Source organism: Microtus pennsylvanicus, chromosome 1 (genome assembly GCF_037038515.1).
Source record: "Microtus pennsylvanicus isolate mMicPen1 chromosome 1, mMicPen1.hap1, whole genome shotgun sequence".
Taxonomy (NCBI): domain Eukaryota; kingdom Metazoa; phylum Chordata; class Mammalia; order Rodentia; family Cricetidae; genus Microtus; species Microtus pennsylvanicus.
Genome location: NC_134579.1, coordinates 180825417 through 180846079, shown reverse-complemented (window position 1 = coordinate 180846079; position 20663 = coordinate 180825417). Strand labels below are relative to the sequence as shown.

General features: G+C 35.4%; 1 protein-coding gene across 25 annotated transcripts in view; it reads left to right on the top strand.

The window, feature by feature from the left end:
* The window catches only part of Trdn (triadin), a 380261-nt gene that overhangs the window by 67506 nt on the left and 292092 nt on the right, over positions 1-20663 (top strand). For all 25 annotated transcript variants that reach the window (XM_075946189.1, XM_075946182.1, XM_075946106.1 and 22 more), the window contains exons 3-4: positions 11722-11883; positions 12924-12956. In XM_075946189.1, the coding sequence (XP_075802304.1) occupies positions 11722-11883; positions 12924-12956 (195 nt within the window). The remainder of the gene's footprint in view (positions 1-11721; positions 11884-12923; positions 12957-20663) is intronic.

Sequence of the window (20663 nt, the reverse complement as noted above, 5' to 3'; positions counted from 1 at the left end):
AGCCAATCTTACAGGTGTAAGATGATATCTCAAAGTTGTTTTGATTTGCATTTCCCTGATCGCTAAGGAGGTTGAGCATGACCTTAAGTGTCTTTTGGCCATTTGAACTTCTTCTGTTGAGAATTCTCTGCTCAGTTCAGCGCCCCATTTTTTAATTGGATTAATTAGCATTTTAAAGTCTAGTTTCTTGAGTTCTCTATATATTTTGGAGATCAGACCTTTGTCTGTTGCGGGGTTGGTGAAGATCTTCTCCCAGTCAGTAGGTTGCCTTTGTGTCTTAGTGACAGTGTCCTTTGCATTACAGAAGCTTCTCAGTTTTAGTAGGTCCCATTTATTCAATGTTGCCCTTAATGTCTGTGCTTCTGGGGTTATACCTAAGAAGCGATCGCCTGTGCCCATCTGTTGTAGGGTATTGCCCACTTTCTCTTCTATCAGATTCAGTGTTTTCGGGCTGATATTGAGGTCTTTAATCCATTTGGACTTGAGTTTTGTGCACGGTGATAGATATGGGTCTATTTTCATTCTTCTACAGGTTGACATCCAGTTGTGCCAGCACCATTTGTTGAAGATGCTTTCTTTCTTCCAATGTATACTTTTAGCTCCTTTATCAAAAATGAGGTGTTCATAGGTTTGTGGGATAAAGTCCGGGTCTTCTATACGATTCCATTGGTCGACTTCTCTGTTTTTATGCCAGTACCACCCTGTTTTCATTACTGTAGCTCTGTAATAGAGTTTGAAGTCAGGGATGGTAATGCCTCCAGAAGATCCTTTATTGTATAGGATTGTTTTGTCTATCCTGGGTTTTTTGTTTTTCCATATAAAGTTGATTATTGTCCTCTCAAGATCTGTGAAGAATTTTGATGGGATCTTGATGGGGATTGCATTGAATCTATAAATTGCCTTTGGTAGAATTGCCATTTTTACTATGTTGATCCTCCCAATCCAAGAGCAAGGGATGTCCATCCATTTTTTGGTATCCTCTTCAATTTCTTTCTTCAATGCCTTAAAGTTCTTGTCAAATAGATCTTTCACTTCCTTGGTTAGATTTACCCCAAGATATTTTATGCTGTTTGTGGCTATCGTGAATGGAGAAGCTTCTCTGATTTCCCTCTCTGCTTCCATATCCTTTGAGTATAGGAGGGCGACTGATTTTTTGGAGTTGATCTTGTATCCTGCCACATTACTAAAGCTGTTTATCAGCTGTAAAAGTTCTTTGGTGGAATTTTGGGGGTCGCTTATGTACACTATCATATCATCTGCGAATAACGAAAGTTTAACTTCTTCCTTTCCAATTCGAATCCCCTTGATCCCATTATGCTGTCTTATTGCTATTGCTAGAACTTCCAGCACTATATTGAAGAGGTATGGCGAAAGTGGGCAGCCTTGTCGTGTTCCTGAGTTAAGCGGGATGGCTTTGAGTTTCTCTCCATTTAATTTGATGTTAGCTGTCGGCTTGCTGTATATAGCTTTTATTATATTTAGGTATGACCCTTGTATCCCTAATCTCTCCAAGACTTTTAACATAAATGGATGTTGAATTTTGTCAAATGCTTTTTCAGCATCTAATGAAATGATCATATGGTTTCTTTCTTTCAGTTTATTTATATGATGGATTACATTGATAGATTTTCTTATGTTGAACCAGCCCTGCATCTCAGGAATGAAGCCTACTTGATCATAATGGATAATTTTTCGGATGTGTTCTTGGATTCGGTTTGCCAGTATTTTGTTGAGGATTTTTGCGTCGATATTCATGAGTGAGATCGGCCTGTAATTCTCTTTCCTGGTTGAGTCTTTGTGTGGTTTTGGTATCAGAGTAACTGTAGCTTCATAAAAGGAATTTGGTAATGACCCTTCTGTTTCTATATTGTGGAATACATTGAGGAGTATAGGTATTAGGTCTTCTTGGAAGTTCTGGTAGAATTCCGCATTGAGACCATCTGGCCCAGGGCTTTTTTTGGTAGGGAGGTTTTTGATAACAACTTCTAGTTCTTCGCGACTGACAGGTCTGTTTCGATTGTTCACCTGGTCCTGATTTAATTTTGGTAAATCGTATTTATCTAAAAAAGCGTCCATTTCTTTTACATTTTCCAGTTTAGTGGCATACAAGCTTTTGTAGTAAGATCTAATGACTCTCTGAATTTCCTCTGTGTTTGTGGTTATGTCCCCCTTTTCATTTCTGATCTTATTAATTTGCAAATTTTCTCTCTGCCGTTTGACTAGTTTGGATAGGGGTTTGTCAATCTTGTTGATTTTCTCCAGGAACCAGCTTCTTGATTCATTGATTCTTTGGATTGTTTTCTGTGTTTCTATTTTGTTGATTTCAGCCCTCAGTTTGATTATTTCCAGTCTTCTACTCCTCCTAGGTGAGTCTGCTTCTTTTTTTTCTAGAGCTTTCAGGTGGGCTGTTAAGTCTCCAATATGTGCTTTCTCTGTTTTCTTTAAGTGGGCACTTAGTGCTATGAACTTTCCTCTTAGGACTGCTTTCATAGTGTCCCATAAGTTCGAGTATGTTGTTTCCTTATTTTCATTGAATTCAAGGAAGACTTTAATTTCTTTCTTTATTTCTTCCTTAATCCAGGTATGGTTCAGTAGTTGACTGTTCAGTTTCCATGAGTTTGTAGGCTTTCTGGGGGTAGCATTGTTGTTGAATTCTAACTTTAATCCATGGTGGTCTGATAAGACACAGGTGGTTAGTAATATTTTTTTGTAGCTGTGTAAGTTAGCTTTGTTACCTAGTATGTGGTCAATTTTCGAGAAGGTTCCATGAGCTGCAGAGAAAAAGGTATATTCTTTCCTCTTTGGGTGGAATATTCTATAGATGTCTGTTAAGTCCATTTGCTTCATTACCTCCATCAATTCTCTAATTTCTCTGTTAGGTTTCTGTCTGATTGACCTGTCCATTGGTGAGAGAGGAGTGTTGAAGTCTCCTACTATTAGTGTGTGCGGTTTGATGGCTGCCTTGAATTTTAGCAATGTTTCTTTTACATACGTGGGTGCTTTTATATTAGGGGCATAGATATTCAGGATTGAGACTTCTTCCTGATTAATTTTTCCTGTTATGAGTATAAAATGTCCCTTTCCATCTCTTCTGATTGATTTAAGTTTGAAGTCAACTTTGTTAGAAATTAGTATGGCCACACCTGCTTGTTTCTTAGGTCCATTTGCTTGATAAGCCTTTTCCCAGCCCTTTACTCTGAGTAGGTGCCTGTCTTTGTGGCTGAGGTGTGTTTCTTGTAGACAGCAGAATGTTGGATCCTGTTTTCGTATCCAGTCTCTTAGCCTGTGCCTTTTTATAGGTGAGTTGAGCCCATTGACATTAAGTGATATTAATGACCAGTGGTTGTTAACTCCGGTCACTTTTTTAGTAGTAGGGTTTGTGTGTTTCCCTTCTTTGAGTTGCGCTGGTGAATGGTCTCTAGATGTCTGAGTTATTGAGGTCTTTGTTGGACTCCTTGGTTAGTGATTTTCCTTCTATTATTTTCTGTAAGGCTGGATTTGTGGCTACGTATTGCTTAAATTTGTTTTTATCGTGGAAAATTTTGTTTTCTCCATTTATGGTGAACGAAAGCTTGGCTGGATATAGTAGTCTGGGCTTGCATCCATGGTCTCTTAGTTTTTGCAGTACATCTATCCAGGACCTTCTGGTTTTCATGGTTTCCATAGAGAAGTCAGGTGTAAATCTGATAGGTTTACCTTTATAAGTAAGTTGGCCTTTTTCCTTTGCGGCTCTTAATATTCTTTCTTTATTCTGTATATTTTGTGTTTTGATTATTATATGGCGAGGGGATGTTTTTTTTTGATCCAGCCTATTTGGGGTTCTGTATGCCTCTTGAACCTTCATAGGTACATCCTTCTTCAGGTTGGGAAAGTTTTCTTCTATAATTTTGTTAAGTATATTTTCTGGACCGTTGAGCTGCACTTCTTCTCCTTCTTCTACTCCAATTATTCTTAGGTTTGGTCTTTTTATTGTGTCCCATATTTCCTGAATGTTTTGTGATGAGAGTTTGTTGGACTTGCTGTTTTCTTTGATCAGTGCGTTTATTTTCTCTATGTTATCCTCAGACTCTGAGATTCTTTCTTCTATCTCTTGTATTCTGCTGGTTATGCTTGTTTCTGTAGTCTCTATTCGTTTACCTAGATTTTCCATGTCTAGCCGGCCCTCTGTTTGTGTTTTCTTCTTTGCCTCCATTTCATTTTTCAAATCATGAAATGTTTCCATTATCTGCTTGATTGTTTTTCCTTGCTTTCCTAGGGTATCATTCACTGATTTACTCAATTCCTCGAACTTTCTGTTATACTTCTCCTCCATTTCTATAAGGGCGTTTTTTATATGCTGTTTAAGGGTGTCAATCCCTGTCATGAAGTCAGCTTTTTCTCCTTCTTCTTGATTAAGGTGTTCATGTCCTCCTGTTGTGAGGTCGCTGGCTTCTGGTGGTTTCGTGTTGTTTTTCAGATTGTTGGGTGAATTCTTGCATTGGCGTCTCCCCCTCTCTTCCTCCCAATATTCTCCTATGGATCTTCTTTTACAGGATCAGGTCTTCTTGCCAACTGATGTACCTTCCCAGTGATGTCACTCCCCCGTGATGTTTCTCTTGGAGTCCAGTTCGGATCTCCTTGCTGCTTGGTTAGCTCGCAAACAAAGGGCCCACCCTGCTTGCTGCAGGCAGGTTATGAAGACAAAGGAGCTACCACCTTCCCCTTTGCACTCACCTTCGGGTTCAGTCCCAGCGCCCAGGCAGGCTGAGCACGGAGGCGCTCTGCCCCAAGAAGGGAGGGATGGAGGGAGACAGGGGGTAGGGGGATCTGGATGTAAGCTGGATGGGATAGGAATAGCGAGGAGGTACCGGGCAGTGTAGCCCTGTAGGTTGATCAGGAAGTGTAGGCGGGCTGTTCCCCGGTGCCGCAGCACTCACTCACCACAATGATGTCTCACTAGGTGCCCTGATTGAAACTCCTTGCTGCTTGGTTCGCTCGCAGACAAAGGGCCCACCCTGCTTGCTGCAGGCGGGCTCTGGGGACAAAGAAGCCCCCGAGCTCCCCTTTGCCCTACGCTGTGGGTTAGGACCCAGCGCCCAAGCAGCTGTTTTCAATGTTTTTGAGACACACTCCTGACCCCGTCTTTAGTAGACATAGTTCAAAGACAGGTAGAGTGAGCAAATACCCAAAAATTCTCTCAATCTTTCTATCATAAGTTGTAATTTTGATATTTTAGTTAAACTTGCAACTGAATACAGTAGAAAAGTAAAATTATATTGTTCTGCTCAAGGGTCAACATTTTAACATGAAAGAAAGAGCTGTGAACACTAAAAACAAAGATTACGAACCCCATGTTCTAAAATCTTATTTCGAAATAGTGCATGCAGCTTGTGAGCATTTGTTGATCTGTGGTTCCTTCTCTTCAAAAAGTTCAAGGTAATGGAAATTCTGTGCAGGAAAGCCTTTGCTAAGTGTTTTAGTTTTGAAATACTATTTGCAATGGAAGTTAGACTAAGTAAGTGGCTAATTGCAGATAAACACAGAAAAAAATATAAGCTGTTTTGAACATTTTCCTTTTTGGCAAAAGAAACTCTCTGGATCTGGAGGAATAGATTAGTGGTTAAGATCACCTGTTCCTCTTACAGAGGACTCGAGTTTTGTTCTCAGTAACCATGTGATGTCCCACAACTATCCCATTAGGCATGCTAATTGGAGGGTGACTGACACCTCCCTTTGACCTCCAAGGATTCTAGGTATGCCAGTGGTGCACCTACAATACACATAGACAAAATCTCATACACAAAATAAACAAAGCTTTCAAAAAAAGAGAGAGATAGTAAAACATCCAAATGAAATACACATGTGTACTTATGGATAGAAGGATCTGGGGCAAGACTCTACCTAGGGTATATATATGACCATTTGACACACTGGAACAGAATGATAGAGAATTTTCAAGAGAATATGAAGAATAGCTAAAATTTGTAAATGTTGATGCTCACTGGAAAGCAGGACATTGATTTTCAATTTTGCTACTATCACCAGGTTGAAATAGATTCTTAAAATTCTTTCTGTTGCATAGTTTGGGCATAGTGGAAGTGAGGACGCTTTTGACCTATATGTAAATCAAGAGACAGGGGAGTGGACTGTTTGGCCTTTGAAGGGACCAATATAGTTGTTCACACATGTTATTAGTGATCTCCTGGCATCTATGCTTGGTTAGGGACAGCAGCTATGCCTGAAAAAGGACAGCTTTGCCAGATTTTCCATTGTCTTCTCCCACTTCTGGGTAAAGTGCATATTTAGCTCATGAAGAGGAACAGCAGCGTATGCTGAGAATTACCACTGCCACTGAGCATGGAGACTTGAAGGTCACAGGAGTAGAGCAATTAGAATTTATGGTCATGAATTTCCTCTCATCCCTTGCGAACTGTGATTGCTTTGCTCCCTATACCATCTATCTTTCGTCTAGTTCTGATTTCAGACACCAATACAACATACAGATAGCTGAACTACTCATAGACTGCGAGTTATATAAAATCACATCCAAATTAGACATCCTGTATCTTTGATGCACAGTCATTTTGCTTTTGTACTCAAACCCTAAATGACACTCTGGGAGACAAAAGGGTTGTGTGTAATATTCAATCTATTTGTGTCTAAAATTTCCTTATTTATCTTGGCATATAGGATTTCAATTCTATCCCCTTTTGACTCTAATATTTTTATCTCCTTTCTTCTCTCTTTTATCATCATATTTTTAATTAATTATTTGCTCTCTGAGTCATGAATTTCTCTAATATACCCACAGTCCACTATTAATAGTCTGACTACCTGGTAACAAAATTAGAAGACTGAAGAAATCATAGTGTAAAATATATGAATATCCCTGTATTCTTCTTAATATCCTGGATATTGATATTGCCATTTTCCTAGTTAGGATTATTATTGCTGTTAGGAAACACCATGACCAAACGTTTGTTGGTGAGGAAAGAATTTATTTATCTTACACTTCCACGTCTTAGTTCATCAATGAAGGAATCAGGACAGTAACTCAGATAGAGTCAGAACCTATAAGCAGGAGATGATGCAAAGATTTTTGGATGGCTGCTGTTTATTTGTTCATTCTTAATGGCTTGCTCAGCCTTCTTTCTTAGAGAACCCATCACCTACAAAGAGCTGGATCCTTTCCCATCAGTTGCTAATTAGGAAAATACCCTACAGGCTGGCCCACAGCCTGATCTTATGGATGCATTTTCTCTATTGAGCTTTTCTCCTTTCTAATGACTCTAACTTGTGTCAAGTTGACACAAAACTAGCTAGCACAGTCATTTCTGTTAGCTAAGATTTCCCCTCAAGCAATGATTAAATTGCTCTGGCCTAGGCCCCAGAGAAAATTGTTAAAATTCTTTAGCTGGTTTTTAAGACGCATATGAAATATTTAATTTTCTGTATTTTTCCAAGATTTATTATTTAAATCTGTTTATTTTCTTATCATAACTCTACCTCATTCTGTTTTATAATTATCTTGTTAGATTTTTATTTTTTTAATCTGTGAGTCCTGTAAGAGAAAAATACTGTCTTTATTTAATTCTCTTATTGTTTTTGAATAATTATTGAAATTGATAAACAAATAGAAAAATACTTTATATTCCTGTTTTCTCTGAGTAGACAAAAAATGTCAAATGTCATATAGGGCTTATATAAAATGAATCTTCTCAATAAGGTTAAAATTAGAAGAGTATTAATCAACTGTATTGAACTGTGTCCTAAGCAGTATTGTTTGGGAGTACAGATCACACAATCCATAGAATTTCAATCTATATACTAAGTAACTTTATAGACACTGAAATACTCAGGACTGTTCTAGGACAAAGAATCAAGCCAAAAACAGAATGAAGAGATGTGTCATTTGCTATGTATTAGCCTGACCTTGTGATGATAGATGATAGAAATTAATATTGGAAATTAAGTAGAAAAGAAGAAAAGTATGATGTCATCACATTTCCTTAAATGTATTGATCATTTTTCCAGTTTGAGCTTAATTTTCAATTTGAAAAGAAACAGACAATCAGAAATCTGTGGAAAAGGTGTTTGACTCTACTGTGGTAATGAAGATTAAGGGTAGTAATACTTACCTCTTTGAAACCAATTAAAATACACAAGACTAGTGGTTCATCATATGGGAAAGTGTGATAAAATTACTACATTAACAAGCTTTTACAACAGCATCTTGACTGAATATCACACTGTTAAAGACACAATTTGATAGTTCATGTAAAAACAACACAACACCTACACTTAAAGCTCAGGAAACATTTTGGAAAATGGGGAGAAAAGGTTGTAAAAACAAAAAACAAAATAAACAAACAAAAATGTAAATTTTATACTTATTTCTTTTTAAATATCTAAGCACAATATTGTTGACACTAGAAATTCCACTGTCCAAAGTCTCACAAGACAAATGAATCCACAGGGAGGCTATTTAATTCCATTGTGTTTTGTTTAAGATTAGTTTTAATTATATTGAGAATCATACATGAGTACCATTGCTGCATCATTATCATGCCTTCCTTCTTCCTTCCAACTCTTCTGTACACCCACTTCCTCAACAATTCACAACCTCTTTGGTTGTTATTATATATACACACAAAATCACATTTACACTCACCTATATACGTACATACAAATACAGCTTGTTAGTACGTTTAATGTTGCTTATATGTGTGTATGCTTATGACAGACCACATGGGATTTGAAAATCCACTAGGGGACATGTCCTAGTGAAGACCGATTTTCCACTCTCTGCCATCATCAGTTGCCTGTAGCTTTTCACCTAGATGTAGGACCTTGCAAAATTTTTCTGATCCTCCTTCGCATGTCAGCTTGTGATATCACTGGTCAGATCTCGTTTATGGAATAATACTCTTGAGATTTCATGGACTTGTTTTTCCTGTAACAGATAGAAGGCACTATCCCATAGTAGCCAACCTGATCCTCTCTGTTTGTTTGTTTAAAATCTTTCCATCTCCTCTTTTCCAACCTGCTCTCTGAACCTTATGTGTAGGTGCTGTATTACAAATTTATCAATTATGGCTGAGCACTGTATAGCCAGATGTTCCTTGAATTTTGATTATTTCTTGATTTCTGTAATAGTTTCTATCTAATGCAAAAAGAAGCTTCTTTGATGAGAAGTGGGAACTGCACTACTTTGTGGCTATAAGAATAAATATTTAGAATTCAGTCGGGGTTACACTGGTTTGGGAAACTGGAAGTAATAGGTTTCTCCTCTAAGTTCAAAGGCCTCACCAGGCACAGGAAATTGGCTCAACTATAGGGTCAGGCATGAATTTCCTCCTCTAGTTTATTGATTCAAATCCCACCTCTGTATTTTATGCCAGGATATAAGTCATAGAACTGAGCATTTTAGAATATCTTGCCCTTTTGGCCATTGTCATGGTTCCTTGGAGTTACAGTTGGGCATAAATTCATAGTCCATTTTTAAACTGAGTCTTTTGTTCTGAGTCTTGATCCTTTGTTTTTTGAGTTTTTTTCTATATTCTGTATATTAATCTTCTATCAGATGTATAGCTGGCAAGGATATTATGATCAGAGTGTGTCTATGATCTCTTTTATGATTTTTTTCTCAATGTACTATAATTACAGTACATTTCTTTTATGTGCTGGTTCTGTTTTCAATTTTTAAAATATTATTTGTTTAAATATTTAGTTACTCTACATTATCTTCAATCACAGGTGCTCTATCTTCTCCTTGTTCCTCCTACTAGTAAGCTTTCTGCCTGTTTTCTTCTCCACCTACTGAGTTTTCCAATTCTATCTTCATCTCAAGTTCCCTTCAATAGTTCTATCTCTTGACTGAAGTCAGTGTTCATACTCTGAATTGTCTTTGTCCTTTGATTTAGTCATGTATTTGTCTTTTTTTATTTTTTTGTACATCCCCTTGTCATGTATTTCTATCATCTGTAGACGGCGGCCCTGAACATCGTGACTTTAATACCTTCCGTCCTTTGGTGCTTTCAAGTTCCTAATTCAAGTAGCACATATCCCTTATTGATCAGATAGAAGTAGCTGCACCTACGCATCATGGCGGGTGTGTAAAAAGGCTAAATCTCAACCACTTCTCTACTTCATTCTCCCCACAACCTAGACCAAACAAAAAGAAGCTGACGGTATTTGCCTCCAAGCCTCCTCCATCACAAGAAGATGCCATTGCTACACCTCCAGTGTCACTCACAAAAACTGTAAAATTACATAAGCAAGATGCATACTTGTTTTAAATATAGAATGCTACTTTTCATTCTGTCTCCGTTTGTTCAACCGGGTTCTTTTTTAAAGCCTAGGGCTCTTTCTCCCTCACATGCTAGGGCCAAAGTAGAAGCATTTACACATGTGCCCTGAGGTGCACCACTGAAGGACATCAGGAGCTGCTGGCATGTTACAAGCACTTCTCCCTGTCTTCAATTCACCATGATCGCCCACCATCTAGATGATTTTGTTTGGCCTTTCACTGTCTGCCTGTTTGTAGACTGAGATCATTTTCAGCCTCAGTACTAAATCTACTCAAACCTCCCATTGACTTCCTATCTTAATCAGAGTGAAAGCCTGATTTTGGAACACTTAACCTTTAGGTGATATGATACATTCATTTATTTCTGATCTCTTAGATACATGAAAGGGAGAAGATTGTTTGAAAAACAAAACTTGTTTTTAAAATTTAGAAAAAAAACCTCTAAAATTTAATTGCATATCAATGAAAACCCAGGTGCAATTTACGCTGTATTTCTACATAATCACTCAAGCAGTTATTAGAAACTACTTTTCCAACTTCAGAGAAATTTTTATATGATCAGAACAACTTTTATAAACCCCAGTGTTTGTTTATATTTTTCTTATTTAAGCTCTCAATTTATAAGTTTAAAAAAACTTTCAAGACACAATAATAGTATTATATATAGGTTTCAGTTTTGTCTAATTCTTTTATTGAAGTTACTAGGAGATTAAGTTTAAAGAATTTATGTTTAAAGTTTTTTAAGGTACTAGAATTTAAAAAAATTTTAAATTTAATAAACTTTGCTTAATTTGACAAAGATTGCAAACTTGATAATGCCACGGCTTTTTCTAATAATTTAAAAATTATAAAACTAATATATGAGAGGGGGAGAGAGAGGGAGAAAGAGAAAGAGAGAGAGAGAGAGAGAGAGAGAGAGAGAGAGAGAGAGAGAGGAAAAATCATCTTAAATCACCCATAACAAGTCTAGACAAATTTCTAAGCCTTGTTTGAAGATTTACATGGTTATCTCATCCATGATGCAGTGTTTTGTGGGTCAATAACTATTTCAATCTTCCTGAACAACTGTAACTTGATTTTTAATACTCGTGGAGTGAAAACACATTATTTATTTTAATATTTTTTCACCCCTTGATTTCATTTACTTTGTAGTCATTACTAAAGTAATCTTCTTTTTGGTATTTCTATAATGCATACAACCAGATGTTTTACATTACTTTTCTTTGATATATATCAAATATACATGTGTATGCATATATACATAATTCTCTTATGTAATATGCATTTATATACTATTCTATTAGTATACTATATCAGAATATGTTTTCCATTTTTGAACAAAAAAAGTAGCCTAGAGATATTTATGAAAATCATCTTTTCCTAGGTTCCCTTGTTAATGATCTATGTTTTTCCTTTGTTTTCATGTCTTTTAGCAAGCTCTATTGCCAAGATTGGTTCAGATCCTCTAAAATTCGTAAATGATGTTGTGGATGAAACAACTGACTGGATCTATGGCTTTTTTGCTTTGCTGTCTGACATCATCTCATCTGAAGGTGATGAAGAAGACGAGGATGCAGAAGAGGACATTGATAAAGGTACCCAAGGCACAGAGTTGCATCTGACAACTATGAGTGGAAATTGGGCATACTTGGCATTGGCTGGGAGAGGATTTAGCCCAAATGAGCACTAGGGCAGGCTAAACTAAAATGGACACACTTCTGAGTACAAAAAGCACTCCAATAAGCTGCCAAATAGAGTAAATCACTCTCCATTTGGCTTTAATCTTATAGTTTATCTGCCATTATGGAACAGATATCAAAATTAAATGTTGCTATTAGAGTGGCATTATAGCTGGGAATCTTAATATAAATGACTATAAAACCACAATAGATTTCCCACTTACAAGTTTATTTGAGACAGAGTAGCTATTTTTCCAGTCCGTGTCTAGGAGGATTGAAACAAAAATATTAAAACCAACAATCACGTCTTTTGTACTTATAAGTCACAGTAATATTCAAATGATGATAACCAATCTTAATAAAAGCCCAATAAAAACAGAAATTGATCGACTCAAATGGAGATCCAGAATGGAAAGATACATTTTAAATATTATACAAGTAAGCAACACACATACAATAAACAAAGTAAATGGAAGAGCAGGCTGTATATAAGTTGGCATTTAGAGGATTTACAAAGAGGAAGTACATTGATCCAGTCTGTTAAATGACATTCAAAAAAAATGGTTACTCTTACTCATCCAAGATTATCCATTCAGTCTTACCCAACAGGAAAATTATTGCTATTAGAAACTCTTTTATGACTTTGTCTGAATTTATTTCTGTTTTGGCCCTGTGAGAAGTGACAATAAATAGAGAAAATTGAAATTAATATGATGCATGAGCTATAATGCAGTAACTTGAAGCACTGCCGTAATTTCATTGAACCCATAAAGTGAAGCCATCTTAAGTGAATACATATAAACAAAGAAGGTACTTTGGGATTTAGGTAGCAAAGTCTGCAAGAATCATGACTATTGAAAGCAATAGCTTGCAAAAAAATGTGTAAATAGAAAAACATGGGTAAATAGCAAATTCCTGCTACCAGTTATGCTAATTTTCTATTTTTCTTGATTTAGGAGAAATAGAAGAACCTCCCTTAAAAAGAAAAGGTTAGTTTTGTTCATTTTTCCACATTTTCTTTCTTTTTATATATAATATTGATTTCTAGCATAACATAGATGCTCCTCACTTGTATTGTTACTTAATATGTTTCTTATATGCAGGTTCGCTTAGCAGCAAGAGTGTGTAAAGCTCATAGTTAGTAAGAGCTGCTGAACCCCTAGTGAGCTCATTCAAATATTTTTGAGTTGCGTTTTTAGTGGAGGGCTTTGTCAGGGTGCTTGTCTACCTCTGTCTGGATACAGATCAATGTAGGTTGAGATTTCTTCAATGACAGAGAATTCTGTTGTGGTGAAAATGGTCTAGAAACAGATAGTGCCCATATCTACTTTTATTATAATCAGCTTTGCTGAGTTTAAACATTTATGCTCTTTGCTTTTCTTAATTTACTGTCAACATTTTGTATCTCAAGTAGTGACAATAGTATATACTAGCCATCAGAGTATGGACCATATGATCTTGGGGACAAAGTCATATCAGTAAATGTACACATTGGTCATTACCAAGGGAAGAAGTTGCTTGGTTTGTGTGGAAATGATATGTCATTTCCTTATATGGAAAACTAGGGTTTCTATGACTGAACTTAGTTGGGAGCAAGGACTTTTCCAACCAATAATAGGAAACATCCCTGGAAATGGTGGTGAAAACCAAGGTTATTGAGGTGAAAATCTCAGTACACTTGGTGTGAGTAAAAACTAGTCACTGCTTGATTCTACTGCAGTTGTTAAGTTGCCAGTGCACATACATATTTGAATACCGTTGAATAATCTAGCCAGTGTAAGATACTCTCCAAAGACCACCATGGGTTCAACAGGGGTACTGAATGTAATCAATATGTCCAGTCCAGACTTCCATGTGAGTGAGCAGGCAGAGCAGGTGGTCAACACCATACTACTTGGAGGGAAATCAGAGTCTTTGATTTCCACCACCGTGGAAGGAACTGAACCAGAGAGGTTCCAGTGAGGCAAAGCCATCCTGAAACAAATTTGATTTTGAAGCGCTATAAGGAGAAAGGACATTATTCTCACCTCAAAATTTGGAGGAGAATTTCAAAATTCAAGTCAAAATTAAGTTACCAAGTTCAGGGTTTGAAAATCTAGATTGATTTGTAAACTTTGTGAGGACCTAAAGAGGGTCTTTCCAAGGCTGCTGATACTTAATAGCGGTTTACTAGGCCATAGTCAGATTTCTGGCTAATGAACTATAAGTAAATGATAAGTAATGCACCTATCTGTTTTAATTGTATGCAGAGAGAGAAAATAAAGTGGAAATTTTTTCCTTACTTATAAATTGAATTACCAATTGTATCTTAAAGTCATATTCTACCCCTATTTAAAAATATTTACTCTTTAGTAAAATTTCTCTCCTTTCTGATTTGGCATTCCCATTGTGATTACTTTAAAAAATAACTTTTGAGAAAGTATCCGCATATAGGAAAGATGGACAAAGTTGTTTAAAGATTTTTCCTGACATCAGTGCCTTGATTCCCCAAATCAACACCAACAATCTACCCAGTAATTTTTAGTCAGGAAAATCTAAGGGATTTATATATCCTAATAATTTGAAGTATTCCATATTCAAAAGTAGGAAGATAATTTAACTTTAAATTCAGAAGTCGGTTTTTTTTTTTTTTGGTAGCCTAGGATGATAATCTTCTGACATGAACCAATTGATTTCTATCCATCTAATGACTGCATTAACATGATTTCCAACTCATATATATTCACTGTTTAGCCATTTTTTACTTAACCCAGACGATGGTGTATTTTCTTTGATTTCCCTGTGTCTTCCTAAAACATCTTATTTAAATCACTTAAAAGTGTATTTCTATTTGCCCTTATATTTATGCTCTTACCAAAAGAAAAAGAATTCTATCACCTTGTCATTTATGGGTGAAACTTGCAATGCTAATTTGATTTAGAATAATGGTCCAGTCAGCTAATCTGAAGGTTACAGAAATTGATTATTAAGCAGGTCATTAAAATGGATGAAACTTTTGGATGCTATTCCACGACTTGTGTTGCTATGTATAAATATACCTTAGGGCATGTCATGTAACACCCAGTGTCTTTATATGCTTGATACATATTTATTTTCAACTGTCCAAATTTAAAATATTTTGCTGTTTTACAAAACATTACATAATGAGCATTCAAGTTACTAATTCATGAGAAAATTATTTTTATTATGTAGTTCTGCAAAAGAATTACCTATGTAAGTCAAATATTACATAAAGTTACATTTTGTATCCCTTGGTTGTCTAGTTCCATCTTGCTGAACATCTTATACAGGAGTGTGAACTGTGGCTATGTTCATTCACATCACCTTGCTTTCTAAGAACAGGCAATTGTAGAGAGCTGTAAGCGAAAAAAGTACCATGCACATGCTTTGTTAAAACTTGTCTGCCTAAAAATATACTAATATTTATAATAGCAGTAGATCAGTTTGCAAAATAAAGTGTTACTTTTTGTTTTGGTGTATTTCCAATTTTCAAGAACGTCAACCAAAAAACATTAAAGTTGAGGGCCTCTGGCAGTGTGTAATGTGTCAATTGGGTACATGAGAGCTTGGTTCTTATATAATTTGATGTTCTGGAGTCAGTGACCTAGTAGAGTCATGTGGCAGACGCAATGACTTTTCATTTATTTTTAAGAATCAGGGTCTTCTAAATTTGAATTTCAAAAATTTTATTTTTCAGTTATTTTCAATATTTATTTTTAGAAAATCATGAAATATATGAACTTTGAAACAACCAAAGCAGGGAAGTTTAGTGACATGAATCATATCCCAGGTAAATGGGAAGTTTTTAAGGACAACACAACTTTAAAATAGATATTGAAGAAGGAGGGGAAGGGAGAAAAACAAACAAACCAAAGGTATATATTAAGTAAATCTATCAAGGTCACATTTCTTTAGTTTCTATAGATTAGTTCTTAGATTCCTATAGATCTGTTCAAAATAAAATAAACCTTACCTTATTAAACTTTATTATGAAATACTTTATCTAATTATGAGGAAAACCTCCTTTCAATTCATATAAAGTATCATTGTTCTTATTGTCGTTGGAATAATGACAAAATAATTATACATTATATGTGGGAACAGCATTATGTGTACATATGAATATGTAACTATACTATTATATATCTTATTTTTATTACTTATGAGTTTATTCCCCTAGTCAAAACTTACAAAATTATATGTTGTCAGCCAGATAAATAAACGGTATCCAAATTTATCATGGTAATTAACAAAATTATTTTCACTGTCTGTTTTTCTACTTAGACATGTATAATTATTCCCCAAAGTAAGATATCGAGGTTTGATATTCTTTATATATTACAGAAATTTATACAATGTATGTATGTATGTAGATAAGTATGTATATATATATGTGTGTGTGTGTGTGTGTGTGTGTGTGTGTGTGTGTATTGAGACAGACTCTCACTTTGTAGCCCTGGATGGCTTGAAACTCACAGAAACCTCCCTGCCTCAGCCTCCCAGATGATGAGAGTAAGATATGCACCACTATGCCCATTTGCTAACTTTCAACATCTTACATTTCTCTTCATAAATAACTAAAAGTCATCATGACTAACAAAATTTATTGTTTTGTCATTTCTCTCAAATTTTAAACTAAAATTTATGAATAAAAATAAAGTTAAATTACATATGTGTGTAATTTTTGCAAAAACAAAAAAAATTGATCTCAACAACGTTTTTCAACACAAAATTAGTTTTGTCTATTAGCTAACATGGGTAATATTTCTAATAAATGAGCATCAACTCCAAAAATAAGGCTAAATATAATCAAGAAAGCATATCAAATTACATAGGAGAACACAAAATCGTGTTACATTTCACAATACATTTATTTCCATTTCTGAGCTTATTATAAAAGGCTCAATTGTGTGAAAGCAGTAGACATGATGATAGTTAAATGGAGAGATGGACAAAGTTGCCCTGTTTCCAATTATTCACAAAATAAGTAATTCTGGAGGCAAAGCCATAAATATTTTTTAAATTATATGGAGTTTTGGTTTATTTCAACATAAATTTAGTTGTACATAAAGATTTCTAACATTCATATTATTAAAAGTAAAGACAAAGGACTAAATTTATTGATAAGTCATATTTCATTCAAGCCCCAAATCACATTTATCTAAAGACTCATGAGCTAATTTAAAAAATTTCTCTAAAATAGTTTCATTAATTAGTTCATTTAATTTATTTTATTTTTTAAAATTTAGTGTGTACATTTGTGCATGTGTGTATGTGTGCATATATATGTATATATGTGTGTGTACATGTGAATGTGTATGCCCTCAGAATCCAGATGAGGGTTTTTTATCTCCTGGAGTTGGAGTAACAAGTGGTTATGGGATGCCTGGCATAGGTAATGGGAACTGAATCAGAACCCTATTTAAACACAGTTAATATTCACTAACTGCTAAGTAATCTTTCTAGCTGCTTATGGTCTAATTTTAAAGCCCCATAAATCTAAAAAAGAAATGACATTTGATATAATTTCATTTTTGATAGAAAATTGTGAAGACTTATAACATATTCTTCTATCTTGAGGTTAATATAAGATTTATGATAAAATATAAAAAGAAATTTAAAATTGTTATTATATATAATTTCATCTAAGTCTTATGATAGAATTTTTAAAATTCCAAGAATAAAATTATACTCACATTAAATTAAACTTTTGTGTGAGTAGAATTAAAAATTAACTGTGAAAAACTTTCAAAGTGTTAAAAACTGATTCTAAAATACATGTACACATTTAAAAATAATTAACATTTGGAGACTAACAACTAAATTTTAAAGGTAGTACAGTATTTTATTTTATTTCATTTACATTTTAAGTTTTGGAAATTTCTGAGACAAGTTCTCATTTAGCTCAGTCTGTCTTTCAACTCACTGTGTAGTTGAGGATGACGTCATTGGATACTTCCATGATGTTTCTATTGTAGGCATGCGCCAACACCTTCTAATGTGGATTTTATTGTTTATGTCAACAATTTCAGTAATCTTTAGGTTACAATACATAACTTTTGTAACTTATGAAGAATTTGGATAGTGTCTTCTAAATATTGGAAGCAATGTTGTTTTTAAAAGTATTCAAAAATTTGAAAGGAAAAATAAAAGAGATGATCATGGAGGCATGTGGGTATTCAGCTTCCTGGATGATCCTAGAGTCTAAGAGTTAGAAAATCACAAAGGCTTCCTTTTGTACCATGCTGTTCTGTCTCCCTCTCGACAGTCAGTATAACAGAGCATTGACATCCTTGCTGTGACTAAGCTAGTCATCAAATTAAAGTTTAAATTTTGTTTTTTTTCCTTCAGGTGTTTTTAATATTCCAAGCATTGTGCTAGGTGGAATAAAGCATTTGTAGTCTTGCTTACAATATCTTCAAAAGTTGGTGTGGTAAACTTCTTAAATTTTTCAATAACTACAGTGAAATTATATGTGTTGTTACAAGTAGATGAGTGTGACTTACAAATAAATTGTATCTCCTGAACCAGAGAAGATTCTGTAAAGCAAAGGGCACAGTCAATAAGACAAAAAGGAAGCATACTGAACTGGAAAAGACCTTCATCAACTCCACATCAGACAAAAGACTGATCTTTAAAATAAATAAAAGACATAAGAAATTAGACATCAAAATCTCAGATAACCCAATTAAAAAATGGGGTACAGAACTAAACAGAGAATTCTCTACAGAAGCATCTCAAATGGCTGAAAGACACTTAAGCAAATGTTCAACATCCTTGCAATCAGGAAAATGCAAATCAAAAAAACTCTGAGATACCATTTTATATCAGTCAGAATGGCTAAGATCAAAAACACCAATGATAGTTTATGCTGGAGAGGATGTGGAGTAAAAAAAAACAAAAACAACACTCCTCCGTTGCTGGTGGGAATGCTAACTTGTAGAATCACTTTGGAAATTAGTATGGCAGTTTTTCAGAAAATTGGGAATCAACCTACCTCAGGATCCAGCAATACCCAAAAGATGTTCAATCTTTCTACAAAGACATTTTTCTAACTATGTTCATAGCAGCATTAATAGTAATAGCCACAACCTAGAAACAACCTAGATGCCACTCAACCAAAGAATGTATAAAGAAAATGTGGAACATTTACACATTAGAGTACTACTCAGTGGTAAAAAACAAACAAACAAACAAAAAACAATATCACCTTGAAATTTGCATGCAAATGGATGGAATTAGCAAACATTATTCTGAATGAGGTAACCCAGACTCAAAAAAATGATTATAGTGTGTACTCACTCATAAGTGCATACTAGTTATTTGCAAAGGATATTGAGCCTATAGTTCACGAACCTAGAGAAGCCAAGTAACAAGGTGCACCCTAAGAAAAACATATATAGATCCACCTTGGAAGTCAAAATAGACAAGATTTCATGATGAAATTGGGAGCATGGGAGTGGGAGGAGAAGGGAGGCTGGAAGGGAAAGAGAAGGAGAGAAGGTGAGGGGGTGAGGAGAACTTGAGGGAAAAAGATAGATGAGATGGAGGAAAGACAGAGATGAAAGCAAGGAAAGAGATGTCTTGATACAGGGAGCCACTACGGGGTTAGCAAGAAAGCTGGCTCTAAAGAAATTCCCAGGAATCCACAAGGATAACCTCAGCTAACCAGCTAAAACCCTAAGCAATAAAGAAGAGGGTACCTGAACCGGCCTTGCCCGGTAGTCAGACTGATGAATATCTTAAATATCACCATAGAACCTTCATCCAGCAACTGATGGAAACAGAAGCAGAGTCCAACATTAGAGCACTGTCCTGAGCTTCCAAAGTTCAGATGAAGAAAGAGGGGAATGAAAATATGAGCAAAGAGGTCAAGACCAGGATGGGTACACCCACTAAAACAATTTACCTGAGCTAAACTCCAACTCCAATCAGAAAGCGAAGGAAGTAGAATAGGTCCAAACTAGTCCTGTGAATTTTGTTGACAGTTGTATGGCTGGGGAAGACTTAGGGGCCACTGGCAGTGGCACCCTACTGCTTTTACTGGTATTTTGGGAACCTATTAGTTTTGGAGGGATACCTTTCTTATCCTGGATATATTGGGAGGGGTTGGATTTTCCCCAAAGCAATGTGCCTTATTCTCTCTGTGGGGTGGGTGAAGTGGGGAGTAAGTGGAGGGAATAGGAAGAGGAGAGGGACCCTGGATTGGTATGTATAATGAAAAAAGATAGTTTTCCACAAATCACCGTTCCAGAAAACTTAGACAACAATGAGGACACTAAGAGAGACATACATAGGTCTAATTTACATGGGAAATGGAAAAAGACAAGATCTCCTGAGTAATTGGGAGCATGGGGACCTTGGGGGAATGTTGAAGGGAAGGGGAGAGGCATGGAGAGGAGCAGAGAAAAATGTAGAGCTCAATAAAAATCAATAAAAATTAGAAATAATAAAATAACAACACCAAAAGAATAACTAGACCAATAAAACACAGTGTATCACATTAAATGAGTCACACGAAACTATCACTTATTGTTAACATACTGCCAAATGGCCATCTGAAGAGATTAATGATTAAATGGGCAAAATAGATTACAACTGAGATAATACATTTAAAGTATTACAGGTTGGCATTGATTAGGTGAAGGATGTATCTTATTGGAATATTTTGGACAGCTAAATTTTAATCCTTCAAT